Source organism: Anastrepha obliqua, chromosome 3 (assembly GCF_027943255.1).
Source record: "Anastrepha obliqua isolate idAnaObli1 chromosome 3, idAnaObli1_1.0, whole genome shotgun sequence".
NCBI classification, from domain to species: domain Eukaryota; kingdom Metazoa; phylum Arthropoda; class Insecta; order Diptera; family Tephritidae; genus Anastrepha; species Anastrepha obliqua.
Genome location: NC_072894.1, coordinates 5,649,091 through 5,667,997, shown reverse-complemented (window position 1 = coordinate 5,667,997; position 18,907 = coordinate 5,649,091). Strand labels below are relative to the sequence as shown.

The following is an 18,907-nucleotide window of genomic DNA, read 5'->3' as shown; positions in this document are numbered from 1 at the left end:
GTATGAGCTTTACGAAGACATCGACTTAGCGCACGAATAAATATCCAGCGGCTTCATTGGCTGGGTCATGTCGACCAGCGCATGTCGACAAACGTTCCGAGTCTGAAAGTATTGGAGGGGTACCAGCTGGTGGTAGCAGTGAAAGAGGAAGGCCTCCTCTGCGTTCGAAAGATCAGATGGAGAAGAGCTTGGCTTCACTTGATGTGCCCAACTGGCGCCGGTTAGCTCAAAAAAAAACGACTGGCGCGGTTTGTTAAACTCGATCAAAATGACTTGAACAATTATCGCGGCAATTAAGAAGAAGAAGAAAAGTAGAAAGACATACATAATTCATTTTTATTTCTTTTTTTTAATATCAATTTTTCAAAATTACCGTCAGTGAGGTTTTGCTTGTCGATGGATTGATAATTCCGGCAAAAGAATAAAGTTTTTCCACTGGTGCAAAGGAAGGAAGAGGTGTGTGGTATCTTAAAAATCTTTTTTTTTTTGTATAATAGCAAAGCGATGCGAACACCCCTTACAACGTCATTCAAGTACAAAATTACTTCGCTTGCTGCTAAGTCTATACATTTATTTTCGTCTAAGAAGGAATTTTTTTACAGAAACGTCCTGGATTAGTTGCTTTAATCGAAAAGCTGTGGACCCCTTATTAAATTCGAGAAATTATGTATTATCACTAAATTTCTTTCTTCTCCTGCTGGCTGCCGTTTAAACTCCAGCGCATTTTCTTTAACTTTATCTCGGGCATCATCTAGAGTGTATGACTCAGTACTTTCCAGCAAGGCTTTTGAAAATTTTAATTTGAATTTTATTATTTTTCAAACCCTTTCAGTAACTTTGATTGCATTTGAAGTTTTCGGAAGCTAAACGTTGCATTTTTATTTTGATGGGCAGTAACGCGGGTATAAAATAATTAAACCACAAATTTTGTTCTCTTTGAGTGAAGTCGATTACTTCTGCGATAGGTTGCATTACTCTTGCGTATTCTTCGCTTACTCATTAAAAGTATACCTTTCCAGCTTGTAGCATATTTCAACCTGCTTTTGACTTCTAGAATTTCGAGAGTGCCAAATATTTAAATAACTCTGCTTTTGGCACCAAGAAGTCGTAATTCATTTTGCTAGATTGGATTAAAGGCATCATTTGCTTACACCGCCTATGTACCAAGAATCATTTTTATCAACAAAAGTTTAGTGATAATTCAGTTTTTTTGAACCGACACCAAATTTTCAATGATAATGGCTTTTGCAATTTGATTACCACTGAATAGCCAGCCAGTGGCAGCGCAATTTAGTGATAGTGCAAAGATGTCCAACTCTGTTAAATAGTAAATGTAATCAATGAGTTGGTGCACACCCACACTTGTACGCATACATATACATATATACGTGCATGCGAGTAGCAAAGCGAATCTGTACAAGTTGGTGTTGTTTTACCTGCTGATTGATGCCAGATGATAGAAGTGAGAGTATTTGAATTTTCCTTGCTCTTCTTCCTTCAGGAGAGAAAAGCAGAATTTTACAAAAACCTACCAAATTGTTGTATTTATGGAATCGGTACCACCTTGCTTAGATGCACCTTCATACATACATACATAAGGTCCGCATATAAACAGAGTTTTTGTTTTAATGCTCCAATATAATAAAATAAGTGAGACAAAATTACACTCACTAGCTTACGGTGAGCAACAATTTTTTATCTCTTTCAGTGGCTCATTTTTAAGACACTTGTAGACTTCTCCCAACAACCAACCACCAACTAATTCATAAACAGTTTGTAATTGCCGAGACTATTTACAGGTTCAATGTCAATGGCATATCATTGAAGAGAAAGATGTGCTCAATTTCATGGTATTTCTATTGTCATTATTGATTTCAGTAGTCTGAGCACATATATGTATATATGTGTGAGTATGTAAATTGAATGCTTTACATAATTTATTACAACGTTGGTTGATTAAAACTAGAAAAGTTTAGATTTCACCTGAATGGAAATTTATTGCACAAAAAGTGCGTTATAGTTGGAATTCAATGAAAGTCGCGTGCATTTATATTTGTACATATAAATATTTTAGTCAATTAAAATAACACGTAATGTAAACATCGGCTGAAAAACTTTAAATGAAAGTATTAATTAGAAGAAAAATGAATTTAAATTAGCCAGTCACTTCTTTTTCAGCCATCACTGGACTTTTTCCAGCAAATGCGATCAACTATTTTCTTCGTATGACATTGGGTGTGACGATTGGCATTTTGAAGGCAGTTAATGAAAAGGATTTGGATAGTTATTATTATTATTTATTCTTCTTTATTATTATTTTTCTACTCTATTTTACAGTTATTCTTAATTATATTACAATTTTAAGGCGGCCGCCGTAGCCGTAGTCGGCTTGAAACTGTAGGTTCCTCCATTTGTGGAACAACGTCAAGACGCACACCACAAATAGGAGTAGGATCTCGGCTCAAAAAGGGTGTACGCACCAATTATATATATACATTACAATTTTAACTTAAACATTTTTAGCTTATACAGATAGGACCGTGTGATTTATAAGTTTTTAATACCTATAGTCTTCAAGTCTTCATAGCCTCAATCTTCTCTGAATATACTCATATTATGCTCATTGTTTATATTCTCTTTATAAAGCTGTTAAATAGCTGAAATCGCTTTTAAAAGAGCGAAATTTGTGCAGCATTAGGATTTCTAAGGTGGTATTTTGGTGCATAATTTACATATTCAACTTTATCTGTTAGATAAGGCGGCGCATTAGCATTTTTGATTTCGAATGTCATCATAAGCCACTTTTTGTGTTATATTTTCCCATTTCAACATTTCATGAATTTTTCTGACAGTTGTTGCATTTTAATATGCCTCTCATGCCTTTATTTTGCAGTTTTTGTAATCTATTTAATTAGGTTACAGCAAGTAACCCAATGTCTCTTAATAATAACTGTTCCCGCCTCTCCTTAATAGTTTATCAACGCTGCATATGTACTCCCAATTATCGTCACACTTATCGAATATGCATTCACGCTCTCTCATCACTGCTAGTATATTTCTGCCATAGATCCCTCCATTTGTGGAACAAAACCAAGACGCGTACCACATATTGAAGGGGAGCTCGGCCAAACAATGAACAAGAGATGTAAGCGCACATTGTACAATATTACTTTGAATGGAAAAACTGTGTATTAGTGATTGCTTAAGCATTGATTGTTTTAATTTGAATGTTCATTTTTAAAATCACTCTCGACTATTTTCGATATGTTAAAAAACTACAAAAAAAATGTCAGCAAATTGTTTGAAACGCGGAACAAGTTTTAACGCCTCATCGCACCATGTTATGGGCTCACTTACATATTTCTTCATTAGATACTTTTCTAAATGACTTAAGTCGCCTTCAAACTAAATTTTTATGTAATCTTCAGCGCAGATATTTTTATCAATTTGGAGAAATTCGTCGAAATCAAACGCGAAGTCGAGTACAACCTGAAACTTAACGTCGATGTCCCCGTTTATACTGGATTTTTCGATGAAAATGGTTTGAAACATATTGTTCGCGTCCTGTTCACGTTTTTATTAATATCCAATAGAATGAACAAGAAAATTTACAAATTATTTCTAGGCAAGGTTCTAAAGAGTGAAGAAGGATAACCTTTCTCATGAGGGCATCGTCCTTGTTTTTTTGGAGCAGCATAAATATTTTTCATACATATACGGAGAATACTGCTGAGGTGACAGTCCTTGGTCAAATATAAGTCCGGGTCGTTCCGGTTACGTAGAACTGACTGTCCGACTGGGAACGATTAATTAATTAAAAAACTAATTTAAAAAATACAGTTCATTCAGTGGCATTTTTAAAGTTTGTTTAGAAGACGAAAAATCAAAAGCCAAAAAATTTGAAATTTTATTAAATTTTTTCAATATTCTATGCATCGGAGCATAAAAGGTTTCAGCCGCCCTAACCCACTATAGAATGAATAAATTAGTACTCTGCAAATTTTTTGGTGGAATGTAAAACCAAATGCACTCTAAAATGAGGGGAAGTCTATTACACCACTGATGAGATAAAAAATTAAGGCGAGTGAAAGAACACTCCTTCTATTTTGTAAAGACTTCAAATTTATTAAGGCACATCTTAATAAAGGATGGAATCGGATAAACAAAATTAAGGGATCTGAGTGCGTAGGGAAGAATTTTTTTTTTTAATTTCGTTCAAGTCCACATCAGTAGACATTAGTAGACAAAGATGATGGCACCGACATATAAAAGCAACATATTCCAACTTAGATCGCGCAGGTGAGGTAAATAATAACTTTAGTGTGTACATATGAATCACTATGGATTTGTAGCAAAGATAGTGGAAAAGAGTGTAGTTATAATTAGCCGTGTTTATTCAGTATTTTATATTTATAGCAGCCAGTATTTCCTTACCTATTTTAAAGTAAGTTTAACATTTTCTATTACCTCGTCTAAGAATGCTTGGAGCTTAATTCAATATACCTTTAAATCGATCACATCACGTGCTTCTAATTTGATTTGTTAACTATGTTCCTGATGAAAACAAAATAAAATATAATATTTGGTGCATAGCTCAACCGTCTAAACGGCCTGGTAGTGGCAACCGCATGAAGAAAGTAATCGCATCACTACAGAGGCATTGCACACAGTAAGCAAAAGCCAGCGAAATAATCACTCACACATATTACGTACTCGTATTTGCATGCACATAAACGATCCTACACAGAAACTCAGATCTACCTCTTTCACTCCTGCCAACAAATGTCCACACTAAATCTCTTACGTGTGCAAATTCACGAAATATATTCACTCAATGCACATCCGCTTCCGCACGCAACCTTTGGCTGAAATTCACCTCACTTGTAGATTGCTGTTTAACTTTTGCGCCTGAAAGTGTGCTACGATAATTTGCCATTGTAAGCATTTGATTAGCCACCCAATGGATGTATTTAAATATGTATGTTTATAAGTGTTTATCGTAAGCTTTCAAAGCGATATGCTTTGATTCATAGGTTAATTAGCAAGTTGGAATAGAATGTGGGCCGACAGCTTTTATTTCTTGCTCAGTTTTCATTCATAAATTCGGTTTGTTTATAGATTTGGAAAGAGCGCAAGAGAGTAATTGAATTGTGAATGAATAGGATTTTGTTTAGTGCAGCAAATAATGATGAACGCTTAGTGGCAAATGCCAAATACTACGAAATTAGTGATGTTCGAATTTTTTTTATGTACCGTTTTATTTTATTTTATTTTATAAATATGTGGAAGTCAGGGCATGGGGAAAGCCGAGAATGCCGATTGATTATAAGCATGTGGCGAAATTTCTATACATCCACACCGAGAGATTATTAAAAAAATTTTATTGAGTTAGCTTAGGGTAGATGGTTGACCCTCGAAGGAAAAAGACTCACTTTAACGATGTCAAGTAATCCGTTTATTGTGAAAACCTTAAAACAAAAGGGGAGAAACAAGCGGATTAAGAACTACGGATGAAAAACTATGGACGCGAAACAAAAAATCTTGTTATCTGGCGCTACATCCGTCTATCGGTTTGGGCCGAATCCAAAGTAGCCCGCCAGCTGTTTCTGTTTTTGATGCAAAAAATACTTTTTTTTTTTTTGCATAGAAGAAAACACAACCATCCGTTTTATTTAAGCAAAGCCAGAACGAGCTATGCGTACAAGCTCCAATTGCTTGTTACCTTCGCGAATTAAATGATTTGATTTTTCAGTATCGAAACTGAATTTTTCTTCACAACTGAACTCTTTATTATATATACTTAGTCCTATCATAAGTTCTGTTACAAATTAAGTTCATTATAAATATGAAATTAGAATACTTTTTTTAATGAAATAATAATCATGTAAACATTAAACAAAAAAATTCAATTTTCGTTCGAAACGATCATCGTTTGCTTTTACAGCCTTCAAACGCCAAGGTTCCCATGGATATTGACGGCGGTACCCAAACCAAAAAGTGCTTGAAACTTTCCAAAATTCTGTGAAGTCTTCCACAGGCCATGTTCTCTAATTCTGACTACAAACTGTAGTCCAATGGACTCAGATCTGCACTTCCAGGCGGCCAAACTTCTGCGGCTATGAACCCAGGAATATTGTTTTTAGCCACTGCTCGGTGGTTTTTGCCTTATGGGCTGGAGCGTAATCTAGCTGGAAGATCCAACACTCTCCATTGAGGCGAGTACTGTTCAACTGCTTCACCACGCCTACTAAAACATTCTCCTGGTACACTTTTGCCCCGGTCTTAACCCCTCTTTTGCAGAAATGAAGAGATGTAACGCCTTTAGATGACACTCCCCACCACACCATTACGGAGGCTGAATGGTGGCCACGCTGAATGCACCCTTGGAACAACATTTTTTCCGTCTTTAGAAGCTTTCGCATAGATTTTGTAATTTACTTATTGAAAACTTCTTCAACAGTGAACATTTTTTCATGTGTGAAAATAATATTTTCATGGCCGCGTGCCACCGAAAAAGCTGCTTGCATCTATCGAGTCTAATTTTCTTCAAGCGCGTTGTCAGTTGAGCAAGTGAAGGCTTTCATGTGGAGATCATCTCTAATTGGTCTTGATATGAATCTGATCGATGCATTCATTTCCCTGGACAAGATTTTCTGCTTTCTAAGGATTCTTTCTCGAACGGCTTTTATGGCTGAACTGGTTCGAACCACGTTTCGAACAAAGGATTGATCGTGCGGTAAACAAACGTTCTCGAAATATTAAGTCTTTTTAGGAATTTGTAAATTTCGCTTGCACTTTTACCACACTTTTCTAGTGCAATCACTGCAATGCGGTTTTCCTTAGCTCCTCACTCCATTGTTAACCAGCGAAATTTGCCACGAAACTGAGTATAATTTATAAGTAAAGAAAGCAAAAATAAAGCAGATAGTTTTTATGAGGAGCCTTTTCATGGCACAAATACACTCGGAGGTTGGACATTACTAGCTGGAAGGCGACTTTTCCTATTATTTTGGTGTTTCGTACACGTAAATTCGATTTATGCACCTCTGATAGGTAGTCACTCACCAACCCATTCGGCTGCGGCCGCCGCCTCTCATCTCCATAATATAAATGAACATAATTTTAGTTATGTTGCACCAGTTACAAATAGACAGTAAGAGCCTTTGTTTGTTGGCTTATGAAATAAAAACAAAAAAAAAATTAGAACACCCAGAACCGTTAGTAAAAAAATTCTCAAACTTGCGCTCTATTATATCAAAATTCAAAGGGCTATGAAACTGTATAGCCCCACCTCTACCAAAAACAATTTGCAGCGGCGTTTCTATTTCCTTAACAGCTCATTGGCTGCCCATATTTACATCTTTGAATAGAAACTGTCAACCAACTCATCTCTCAACAACATCTCTCCTATTAACAGTTGTCTTCGTTGGTAGTCATCTCATCATAGAATTAAGACAAGCCCATTACGCATTGCATTCTCCATTCTTCACATACGTTCTATGCTCACACTAGAAAATATCTCTCCACCGCCAACACCACCGCAAAAGGTGTAGCTTCAAAGCATACAGAGAGTGGATAAAAGACATCCGTATATGTTATGCCCTTCTCCTTGCCTTTTTTCATTGCTTTATCTAATAATAATTTTAATTTTAATTTTAATACATAAACCGAAATTGCCTAGTTTTATTCTTATTAACTAAATTAACGGAAAAAGCTTTGCTAGCTGCATCACTAATATTCGAAGTTTTTCTAAAAATTCTGATTAAAAATTTGTAATTTTAATGATAATTTGTTGAACTTTTTTAAATTTATTTACTCAAAGTTTTAAAAGTGGATTTATGTGGTTTTTGTAAGAAAATGAACTATATTTTCGTGCAAAAAATATTAAAATTATAAATAAGAAACAAATAAGTTGTCAAAACTTGTCAATAAGTCACTGTGCTAGTAATTTAACGCACTCTAGTTTTATATGATATCTGCTATCTCCTATATGTAGACGTAGTTAGAGCCTTATCATACAGCCTTAAAAAACAAATTAAGAAGCTCAGATAATTTAAAAAGTAGATACCCCACGGCACCATGGCGTTATTTCATTGTCATCCAATTCAGATTTTAGATAATAATGTAAATTCTATTTTTAGCCTTCCCGGCACGGTGGTCTTATTTATTATAATTATTCGCAGCAACTTAGATCTACATATGTGCAATATCCAGCCTTGATTCTTACTTTCTGTGTGTATGTTTGATGCATAGAAATTCCGCCTGCATTTAAAACCTTTATTAGCAAATTGCCTAGATTACAACTGAATTGTTGAAGAAGTCACGCCACTACATTAACAATAAAAAATGTGTGACCTTTCATGTCAGGTAAGGAAATTTCTAAATCACCAGCCTTTTCGAATTCCCACTCTCTACGGCATCCAGTGCATTTCTCTAGACCTTGAAGAATAAACAAATAATAATGGAATTGTCCAACGCCTACATAAATCTAACAAAGGCATTTATATTGCACTTGATTCCTAAATTATCACAATATGCTGCCACTAAGCATTACAATTACAACGTTTTTTTAGATGCAGCAACTGTGATGTAATACATTTGTAGTCGTGCAATTGAGCTGTAGAATATATGCAAAACTATGGGCGAGACTGCCGGAAGCAGGGTCGGGGGGTGGCATCACCAGTTGCACTTGAAACTCCCACACACGCAATTATGCAGCACAATGACTTACTCACACTTGGGTATGTATGTAGGTGTGTGAATACTTACCCTGCAGGGAAAACTACCAGTTGCCAGTTCACTTTTCAGCTCAACCAGTTCATGTTCCACTTTTTTTTTGCTAGCGAGTGGAATTTTTGTCCTACGAAATGTCAATCAGGCGGTCATGCATCAGCAAAATCTCAGTTAAAATACCAGTTAATACTGGCCAAAAAAATGTTAGTCTCATATGTTCCCTAACCAATCAGATATAGACCAGTAGGTAGGTAGGTAGGTAAGATGGCAAGAGTACCCCAGGTACACTACAAGTAGCACTTACGTGCCGTTTTGATACCATAATGTGGACCACTACCTGTGATAGGATTTAGGGAGGAGATAAGACCGTCTACAGCCATCCAGTGCTGTTGATGTAGCGGAGGAGAGAAAAGCGATCTAGGCGGGAGAATTTCATCAAGTCATCCCCAAAGGGGACGCTGAGGAATCTCAAGCGCCTAGCCGCCAGAGCCGGACATTTGCAGAGAAAGTCTTCCACAGTCTCTTTCTCTGCAGGATTCCCACAGCTTCTGCAAGGTGGGTTGTACGGAATTCCAAGCTTCTCCGCGTGAGGGCCGATCACCCAGTGGCCAGTGATCACGGCAATGAGTTTGGAAATTGAATGGCGGGGGGTTCCCATCACCTTAAGCGTTCTGTTTATATCGTATTGAGGCCACAGTGCTTTTGAGATGGCACACGATGAGACAGACCTCCATCTGTCTTGCGCTTTCTTTAGAAATAAGTTGTGTAGTTTTCCTTTAACGACGGCCAAGGGGATACCGATGTCTGAGAAGGGGGCAGCTGGATCCGGTTCTGCCGCCCCCTTCCTGGCAAGCTCATCGGCAATTTCATTTCCCTCTATATTCCTGTGCCCAGGAACCCAGATGACGGAAATGTTTCCTGCACGTCCAAGGCGTTTAAGTTCCTCCTTGCAGGATCCTTGCAGGAGTTCACGAGAAGAGAGCTGCAATATGGTGACGACAGTGCCTTGATTGCAGCTTGGCTATCGGAAAAAATATTAATGTCTCCCTCCCAACAGCGATCCCGAAGCATTTTGCATGCCTCTGCTTGAAAGACGCTGCTTGTCTCCGGCAGTTTAAAGGAGACCGAGATGCTGGCTGATTTAGAGTAGACCCCCGCTTCCACTCCAGACTCCATTTTAGATCCGTCAGTGAAAACAGAGGCATCTATATCCGCACCAGCTGTCCCCTCTTTCCAGTCTTGCCTGCTCGGAAAGATAGCTCTAGCACAACCCTCAAAGCACAGTTTGCGGATGGAGAGGTCGGTGCGAATATCAGAGAGGGAAGGGGAGATCTGCTTCAAGATGTTGCTATGTCCTACAGGAAGTTGTTTCCAAAGGCCAAACTCCTTCAGCCTAATAGCACTCTGAGCAGCAATGTATTTAACCTGCAGATCCACAGGAATTAAGTGGAGAATAACGTTGAGCATGTTCTACAGGCCCCAGTGATGCCCACACATGTAGTTCTCTGCACTCTCTCTAATTTAGTGGAGTTGTAGCCCTTCTGAAGAGCTACCCACCAAACTAGGCAACCGTATGTCAAAATTGACAGAACCACTAAGTTGTACATCCAAAGTACGACACGTGGCTTGAGACCCCATTTTTTGCCGAACATAGATTTACAGTAGGGGTGGGATTATTTTCGAATAATATTCGAATAAACATTATTCGAATAAAACGAATAATACTATTCGTTTCAAATAATTCGAATAGTTCATTATTCGAATACCTTACTATTCGAATACCTCACTATTCGAATAGTTTACTAATCTAACCGCTAATCTAAATAAATATTTACCAAAAATATTCGAATAGTGAAGTATTCGAATAGTGATGTATTCGAATAGTAAGGTATTCGAATAGTAAGGTATTCGAATAGTAAGGTATTCGAATAGTGAGGTATTCGAATAGTGAGGTATTCGAATAGCATTATTCGAATAAACGAATAAAAAATTCGAATAAATATTATTCGAATTACGAATACCTCTCGAATAAAAGATTTTATTATTCGAATAATTTTTATTCGAATAGTCCCACCCCTAATTTAGAGGCGTAGCAGGCTATATTCGCCTTCTTAGCTCGATTTTCTATGTGCAGCTTCCAGTGGAGCTTGGGGTCAAGTATTACACCAAGATACTTGACTTCCGATGAAAGTGTAAGACACTGGTTATTAAATCTAGGAAGCTTAAAAGGTGGAGGCTTATATTTTCTGGTGAATAGCATCAACTCCGTTTTGTCAGAGTTGACTTTGAGACCGCAACTGGCGGCCCATCTGCTGAGTGTAGCCAGTGCACCTTCCAAAATTTCAGCCATTACTGATGGGAAGGGACCTGAGACCATAAGGACCAAGTCATCATATGCTACCACCTTTAGACCAGTTAAAATGAAAAAACAAAAACAAAAGAAATACCTCGCCTTCGATTCCATCGTTTTAAAACATAAATAAAATATTCCATTTCATATTAAAAGTGTATACAGAACTTTTTTTTTCTTAAAATTAAGTGAAACTTCTTTTAGGTACAGTAATTGATTAAGCATAAAAAAATTGCTTCAAACTTACGCCATATTTACACTGACGACTCAAAGATGGACAATGGCACTGGATGGAGAGTGTACTTGGAACAATTATCCTTAAATATCTCCTTTAAATTCGCAAGCCCGTGTAACGTCTTCAAAGTTGAGATGTGAGCTATAGACAAAGCAGCATAAGACGATACCACTAATGTACTTAATTCCGGCAAACCGTGCGATTTTTGTTGGTAGTCAAGCAATGATTAAGGCACTGGTTTCAGCTCGCATCAATTCAAGAAGTGTTAAAGCATGCAGGAGGCCGCTCTCGATTATCCAACAACACGACACTCCACACTTTGTTGGGTTCCCGGTCACGCCCGGCCAGTGGAAGGAAATGAAAGAGGGAATGAGTGTGCAAGGAAAGGCTCTGGGCTCAACTTTCAGCGAGTGATAGAGGACATAAGCATTCCTCTAAATGAACTCCACACTGCGATTGACTTGAGCGTAGTCGCGGAAACCTATAGAAAGAGGTTTCTGACTACTAACTGCAGGGTCTACAAAGCACTCTGTCCAAAGCTAAATCTTAAAAGAACAGATTGTCTGATTGGAAACAACAGATCAACTACCAGCGTCCTCGCAGGTATTGTGACGGGTCACTGGACTTCAGTAGAAAGGGTGTACCTCGTAATGATTTTTGCAGGAGTTGTGGAGATGAAGAAGAAGTCAAATCGGTACAACCTCCTCTGTGAATGTCCTGCTCTTCAAAGAAGCTGAATCAAATACGAGGGGTACCTTTTATATTTCGGGATTTGGCAACCCTGGTGCTGCAATCTGGCAAATGACAGCTGTATCGCAAAGTTTGGCATTTTTTGGCTTTTACGTACTCAGAACGTTTTGAAATACCAGCGCTATTTGTGTTGTTTACAGTAACTTAAAAGATTCATCTCGGTCCAAAAATGGAATTAAATCGATTATTTTTTACAACTTTCGACGTGGATTAACTCAGCAACATTGCACGGATGAACTTAATTCATTTTTTGGCGATGAAGCTCCATCAAGGACCAGTGTTTATCGATGGTATGGTGAATTCAATCGTGGTCGTAGTTCACTCCAAGACGAATTTCGTGAAGGTCGTCCAAAATCAGTTGTTGTTCCGAAAACCAGTGATGCTGTGCTCGAACTGATATTGCAAGATCGTCATGTAACCTATCGTGAGATTGAGAGAATCTTAGGCATTAGTGGGACCAGCATACATTCAATATTGCTGTCAAAAAAATTTGTTCGCGTTGGATACTACACAATTTGTCAATCGCCCAAAAAAAGGCTCGTGTCGATTGGTCGAAGAAAATACTCAAAAAATACGATCGCGGGGCTTCGAAACACGTCTATGACATCGTGACAGGTGATGAATCATGGAAAGTAAACAGCAGTCGACTGTATGGGTGTTTCAAGATGAGCCAAATCCAACAAAAGTTGTTCGCGCACGAAGCACTTCCAAGCAAATGGTCGCCTGTTTTTTCGGAAAAACTGGACATGTCGCAACCGTACCACTAGAAGAACGCAGAACAGTAAATTCTGAGTGGTACACAACCATTTGCTTGCCAGTTGTCTTCCAAGAAATTAGGAAAACCAATCGCCAAAGACTGATCACTCTTCACCTGGACAATGCGAGCTCTCACACATCGGCTCAAACAACTGTACTTTTTACACCCAAAACATCGAATTAATGGCTCATCCGCCGTATAGTCCTGACTTGCCACCGAATGACTTCTTTTTGTTCCCGTAAGTAAAAAACAAACTGAGAGGTCAACGTTTTTCGACACCTGAAGAAGCGGTTGCGGCATTCAGAATGCATGTTTTGGAGGTACCTCATTCAGAGTGGCAAAAGTGCTCCGACAATTGGTTCAAACGCATGCAAAAGTGTATAGATCTTCATGGAGAATATTTTGAAAAACAATAAAGTGATTTTCGATGATTAAAATTTGTTTTTGTTCTCTAATCCCGACATATAAAAGGCACCCCTCGTACTATTATTTCTTTGAAGACCTGGAAAACTGCCGAATGTCTTACTAGAGGGACTATTTAGTTACCTCATTCAAAAGATCTTAGTGGTTTAAGCAACTTAGTTAGGGGATGGAAATCCAATGCAGGTATCACAGGGCCTTGGGGTCAACGAGAGTCTTGCCTTGGACAAGCAACCTGGCTAACCTAATCTAGCCTACACCATAAGTACGGTAAATCCTACAAAAATTAAAACAAAACCCCGGGCACGAAACACCAATTCATAAAAAAATGTGTTTCTAATATTGGTCGTCCCTCGGCAGACAATGGCAAACCTCCGACTGTATTTCTGTCATGAAAAAGATCTTCAAAAAAAACACTGTCTGCCGTTCGGAGTCGGCTTGAAACTATAGGCTCCTCCAATAATATTATTTCTTCTATTAAATGCCATTATCTGAACTAGAATGTTCCCATACTGTTTTCCATGGCTCTTCCCTGCTGGGTAGTTGTACCATATTTCATAGGAAATAAATATGCATGTGTGTGTGCAAATCAGTATGACACCAGACAAATAGGCGGGAATTAACACGATTTTGGGTGCGATGTGCGTGGAATTTAGATTAGTTAAATAATACTTTTTACTCATAACTGAAAATCCAACACAAAAACGTGAACAATTTTGTCAATTAGGCCTCACTCACTCAATCACTTATTTACATATTTACACTTTATTTTGTTAACTACTTTTCGAGGAACAGCAAAAAATTCATTAACAATAAAAAATAACAAAAAAGTAAAACATTTCACCCGAATTAAAAACCGCAAATAAAAACAATATATTTTTTTTAACTAAGTGTATCCTTGGCGCATGCGGACGTGTGTAAGCGAAATGCGCAAATCAGTGAATGATTGATTGCCATAAACACTGGAAAGTCACAGCTGCTGGCGTACATATGTTTGTATGTGTGTGCCTATGTAAATAAGTAAGAGCACTCACGTCTTTTCCACGTATGTGTGTGTGTGTGTATTCAACGTGCGAATCAATTAAACACACATTTCACGTTCTTATTAAAAAGCGTTGTTGTGCTTCGGTAATTCCCAAACACGGCTGTGACGTAGAGGCCATTCAAATTGAATGCAATAAACTTTGTTTATCAGTTGTAATTCGCAAAATTTGTGTGGGGCCAGTGATTTAAAATTCAATTAATTGTGAAAAGTGATTTTCAAATTGTTTATTATTTTTTAATACAAATACAGTGAAACCTCGACTGGCAGACGCCTCTCGAAATCGGATGAGCGTCGAAAAACCAAGTTTTGGTTTGCATGTTTGGAGTATTTTTTTCCTTCATTCAATAATTGGGAAATTTAAGCAAAAATAATATTAGTGTTGTTGTCTCCTAATATTAGCATTACAGTTATGTGTTGCGTATTTTGAACACTGTCTTTTAATAAAGTTCTCTTAAGACTGGTATGAGTTGTTCGGATTGGAAGCGATGCATTCGTATGTGTCGAGTAAAGTTGGACAGTTCGACAGAAGTTGGATTCGGTTTCATTGCCATACTAAAAAACGAGTTTAGTCCACTGAAAAATTAAAGAGTTTCATGAAATGCTCGTATATGATATGTTTAATGATCGACTACGAGTAGGTACTAGTTTTTGAGTTTTATATGCTCAACGCCTCTCTCAAATTTTTTTTTCGTAAAAGCTCCCTGCTTACAGGGACGCAGACGTCTCGTCTGCCAAGTGGCGACCACTATTAGAAAAATGTTTCTCTATCATTTTGGTGTTTTGTACCCATAGCAAGTTTCGTCTACTAAACAGTACTCAGGCAAAGGCCCATTCGGCTACGGTGACCGCCGTATTCTTCAGCTATAATATATTTACTCATCTTTACTATTTATATTCATATTTACAATAAACAACAAATTCTTACAAACTACTATCACAAACAAAATAATGAGTTTAATGAAAACTTCAAAGAAAAATCAACTCGATAAGAGGAGAGAAATGGTTGAACTCGTTAAGAGAGTGAACAATTGGGGCATTTCGATCGAAATTTCTTTTCTTATTGCTTCAATAAAAACGGGAAGAAATATCGAAGTTCTGTTCTTGGAACATTCAAATTTTTTTTTTCGAGAAGAGCACCATAGTCAAAATCTCCCTTTATAATGTCATATACAAAAGTTAAGGAGAGTACAGACCTTCTACTTCCTAGAGGTTAGATATTCAAAAGAAGTAAACGAGCACTTTGATACCAAACGGGGTTGGTGCCTTTGCTTAGAAATTGAAGACTCGACAGAAAAAAGCGGGGAACTATTTACTATGTTTGTTTAATCGAAATAAGGCGAAAAAGTTTGGAAACTTTTTACTTCACTTAATATATAATAATACATATGTACATACAGGTGGCACAAAACTAACCACCTTGTGGGAAGATTTATACCTTTTTGACTCTTGTGAACTGGACAGCTGGAGTATACACGCGCAAAGTTCAAAATAAAAATTCTCATCACTCAAAATATTTTTTTTATTTAGTAAAAAAAGCTATTTAAAAACAAAATTGGATGATTAATTTTGCGCCACGGTGCCTGCATTATAAATGTTATCAAGCCAACAGGCATCTAAACGCCCTTTAAACGCCCAGCGTAAACTGCGTACACAAATACGGAAGTAATGAGCCGCACAAATGTTTACGAATGAAGCTTCACACAATTGGCGTTAAGAATTCAACAAACTTCATTGTTTACACACTTTTTCATCTTGCATTTTGTTGAGTTTGCTTTGAGTCAATACTACACTCGTTGCCACAATACCGCGATTGCCATTAATCTGAGAAAGCTGGTTAATTTTTCTCCCCCTCCATAACAGTAAATATTCAAAAGTACTCACCTCTTTCTCCTCAGCCATTGCAAATGCTGCTTTTTATGAAATTCGTACTAAAATCACTTCAAAAAATGTAAATAAAAAATCACTTTATAACATATTTCGAAAATTCGCTTCAAATAATTCTCATGCCACCATCACTGCAGATATAAAAATTCTTTAATTTTGCAAAAGTGACAGCACTTCTCAGGTACCTTCGACGGCAACCTGACAGACGCGACTGATTTCGGTCGAGGTGCGCGACCCGACAAGAACACTTTGAGTGGTGGCTCTAAATTTGTTTATATTCACGGACGTGCCAATTTATTTAAATTGTGCGCAGAGATTTGTATGACAATCGTAAATGAAATGCGATATCTGCTGGCATGCGAAGGTGGTACAAGTTTAGGCTTCAAACGGCTAACTCTTCCCCGAAATGCGAAAAATTCTAAAATATGGCAAACAGTTAATTAAAAATATCCATAGGTCAGTCAGATAAAGCAGTGCTGGGCGATTAGGTCTCAGGACTCTTAAAAGCACATTGCGTCCCGTTGACCTTTGAATTCAGCGAAGTGCTGCAGAAGGTCAGGGCGTAATTTCAATATTTATTAATTTAATTAAAAATAATGTTAGATATTAAATTTTTCAATGCCAATGAAATAATTTACAAGTGTGTAGGTGCATACACACATACACAGATGGTTTGATACACATACACATAGATGGCTTGATAGTACGCGCGCTTTGCAAAGCGAAGAAGTATGATTTAGCGTATGTATGTGTGTGTTGAACACCCGCTGAGCTTGAAATTACTCGAAAATACTGAAATTTTATTATTTGCAACTCTGATTGTGGTTAGTTTCTGGCTGTATCAAAGCATGTGCGGAACTGGTCCATTTAAAACTAGTCCTATCAGTGCCATTTGAAACTGCCAAGTTTGAGCTCTCCCTTACTCCTGTACTTAAAAAGAGACCAAATCAAAGGCTTTGGTGAATATTTATAGAAGTCTAGGCTAACTTTTTCATAAAGGCAAACTTTTTTTTTGTTTATGAGCCTGATAAATACATCTATTGTGAACCAAGATTAAAAAATTAAAAAAAATTAAGAGCAGAACAAAAATATAAATTTACTGTTACCCCCTCTCTGATACGCGCATTGTCGAAATTGGTGCCTTGGTGAAATTTGCTATCAATGTTATGCTAGGCACTATTTCGTTAAGATTGATCTGTCATCAAGCGGTTAAAATTGCATTGCCTTAGGCCGAAAGTTTTTTAAAAGTGTCAAACCCCGATACGGGAGGTACCAGAAGGCCAAAATATATGCTTAATAAAGACTTGATCATAAATGGCACACTTCTTCTTCTTGATTGGCGCGATAACCGCTTAAGCGATTTTAGTCGAGTTTAACAAAGTGCGCCAGTTGTTTCTTTCTCGTGCTAACCGGCGCCAGTTGGAAACACCAAGTCCTTCTCAACCTGATCTATCTAACGCAGAGGAGGTGTTCCTCTTCCTCTGCTACCACCAACTGGTACCGCATCGAATACTTTCAGACCCGGAGCATTTGTATCCATACGAACGGCATGAGCCAGCCAACGAAGCCGCAGGAGCTTTATTTGCTACAATATGTATATCTCATCGTAAAGCTCATAAATCTCATTGTTCCATCGCCTGCAACACTCTCCGTCGCCACCGTGCAGAGGTCCAAAAATCTTCCGCAGAATCTTTCTCTCAAACTCTCAAAAGAATGCCTCATCGGATGTTGCCATCGTCCAAGCTTCTGCGCCATACGATAGGACGGGCATGATGAGAGCCTTAGAGAGTGTTAGTTTTGTTCGTCGAGAGAGGATTTTATCACTCAATTGCCTACTTAGTCCAAAGTAGCACTTGTTGGCAAGAGAGATTCTCTGTTGTTAATGTTAATAAATCCCACTTGCCATGTATGTAGATACATATCTCAATATCTGTGCCACCAATAGAATCCATTTTTTTACAAGTAGTGCGTATTTTGAATTTGCATCAAACCAAATCATAAATAAATAAATAAATAAGATAAATCATAAATAGTTTTCGAAATATTCCGACCGCTGCGCCACCCAGCGCGAACCTGTATTGAAGAAGTATTTATTTCCTCAAAATCTTAGATATTTTAGTTACGAGCCAAATCGGACCTTAAAACTATTATAACTTTTCGACATATCTTCATAATAAGAGATAACCAATAATACTCATATACTCCGTACATTTCTCTACTTGTTTCGCATGTCGATATCGGATCAGCTATTTCGGAGAACAGCCTGAGCAAACTGGCAGACAGACAAAAAAACAGCTGAATATATTTGTTAAGGTTTTGTTTACATGCCAATAAATAAGTAACTGACCTTAAGCAACCATTTTGATCATCAGAAAGACACTTCAAATTTATTATATGTATATACATATGTATCTATGCGTATTTAAATATTATTCTTTCCTCATTTATATTCAATAGAAGTACATTCGCTTATTTTATATACACTAATATACTCATATATTTTGAAAGTCGTTTCTTTCTGTTCACAAAGCTCAAGAACGATAAGACCTTTTTTTTATTTTTGGTTACGGATTTTAAAAAACAAAAATTTGAAGTTTTTTTATAAATTGAACTCCAGTACTCCTTTAGAAACTAACACACATGCCCACATAACAGCGATGCTCACTTGCAAATCCCAAATGAGAGCGCTCTGCTTCTGTTAATATATACGCAATAAAACGCACAGAGTTATGT

General features: G+C 37.5%; 1 protein-coding gene across 2 annotated transcripts in view; it reads right to left on the bottom strand.

Annotated features, from left to right (window-relative positions):
• Positions 1-18,907, bottom strand: part of LOC129240342 (proton-coupled amino acid transporter-like protein CG1139) — a 103,125-nt gene that overhangs the window by 67,208 nt on the left and 17,010 nt on the right. Inside the window, exon 1 of one of the 2 annotated variants that reach the window (XM_054876093.1) lies at positions 16,172-16,385. The exons of the other annotated variant lie outside the window; for it this stretch is intronic. Within the exon in view, the coding sequence (XP_054732068.1) occupies positions 16,172-16,189 (18 nt within the window). The 5' untranslated portion in view covers positions 16,190-16,385. Of the gene's footprint in view, positions 1-16,171; positions 16,386-18,907 lie in introns of those variants that run through there. 2 annotated transcript variants of the gene reach the window in all.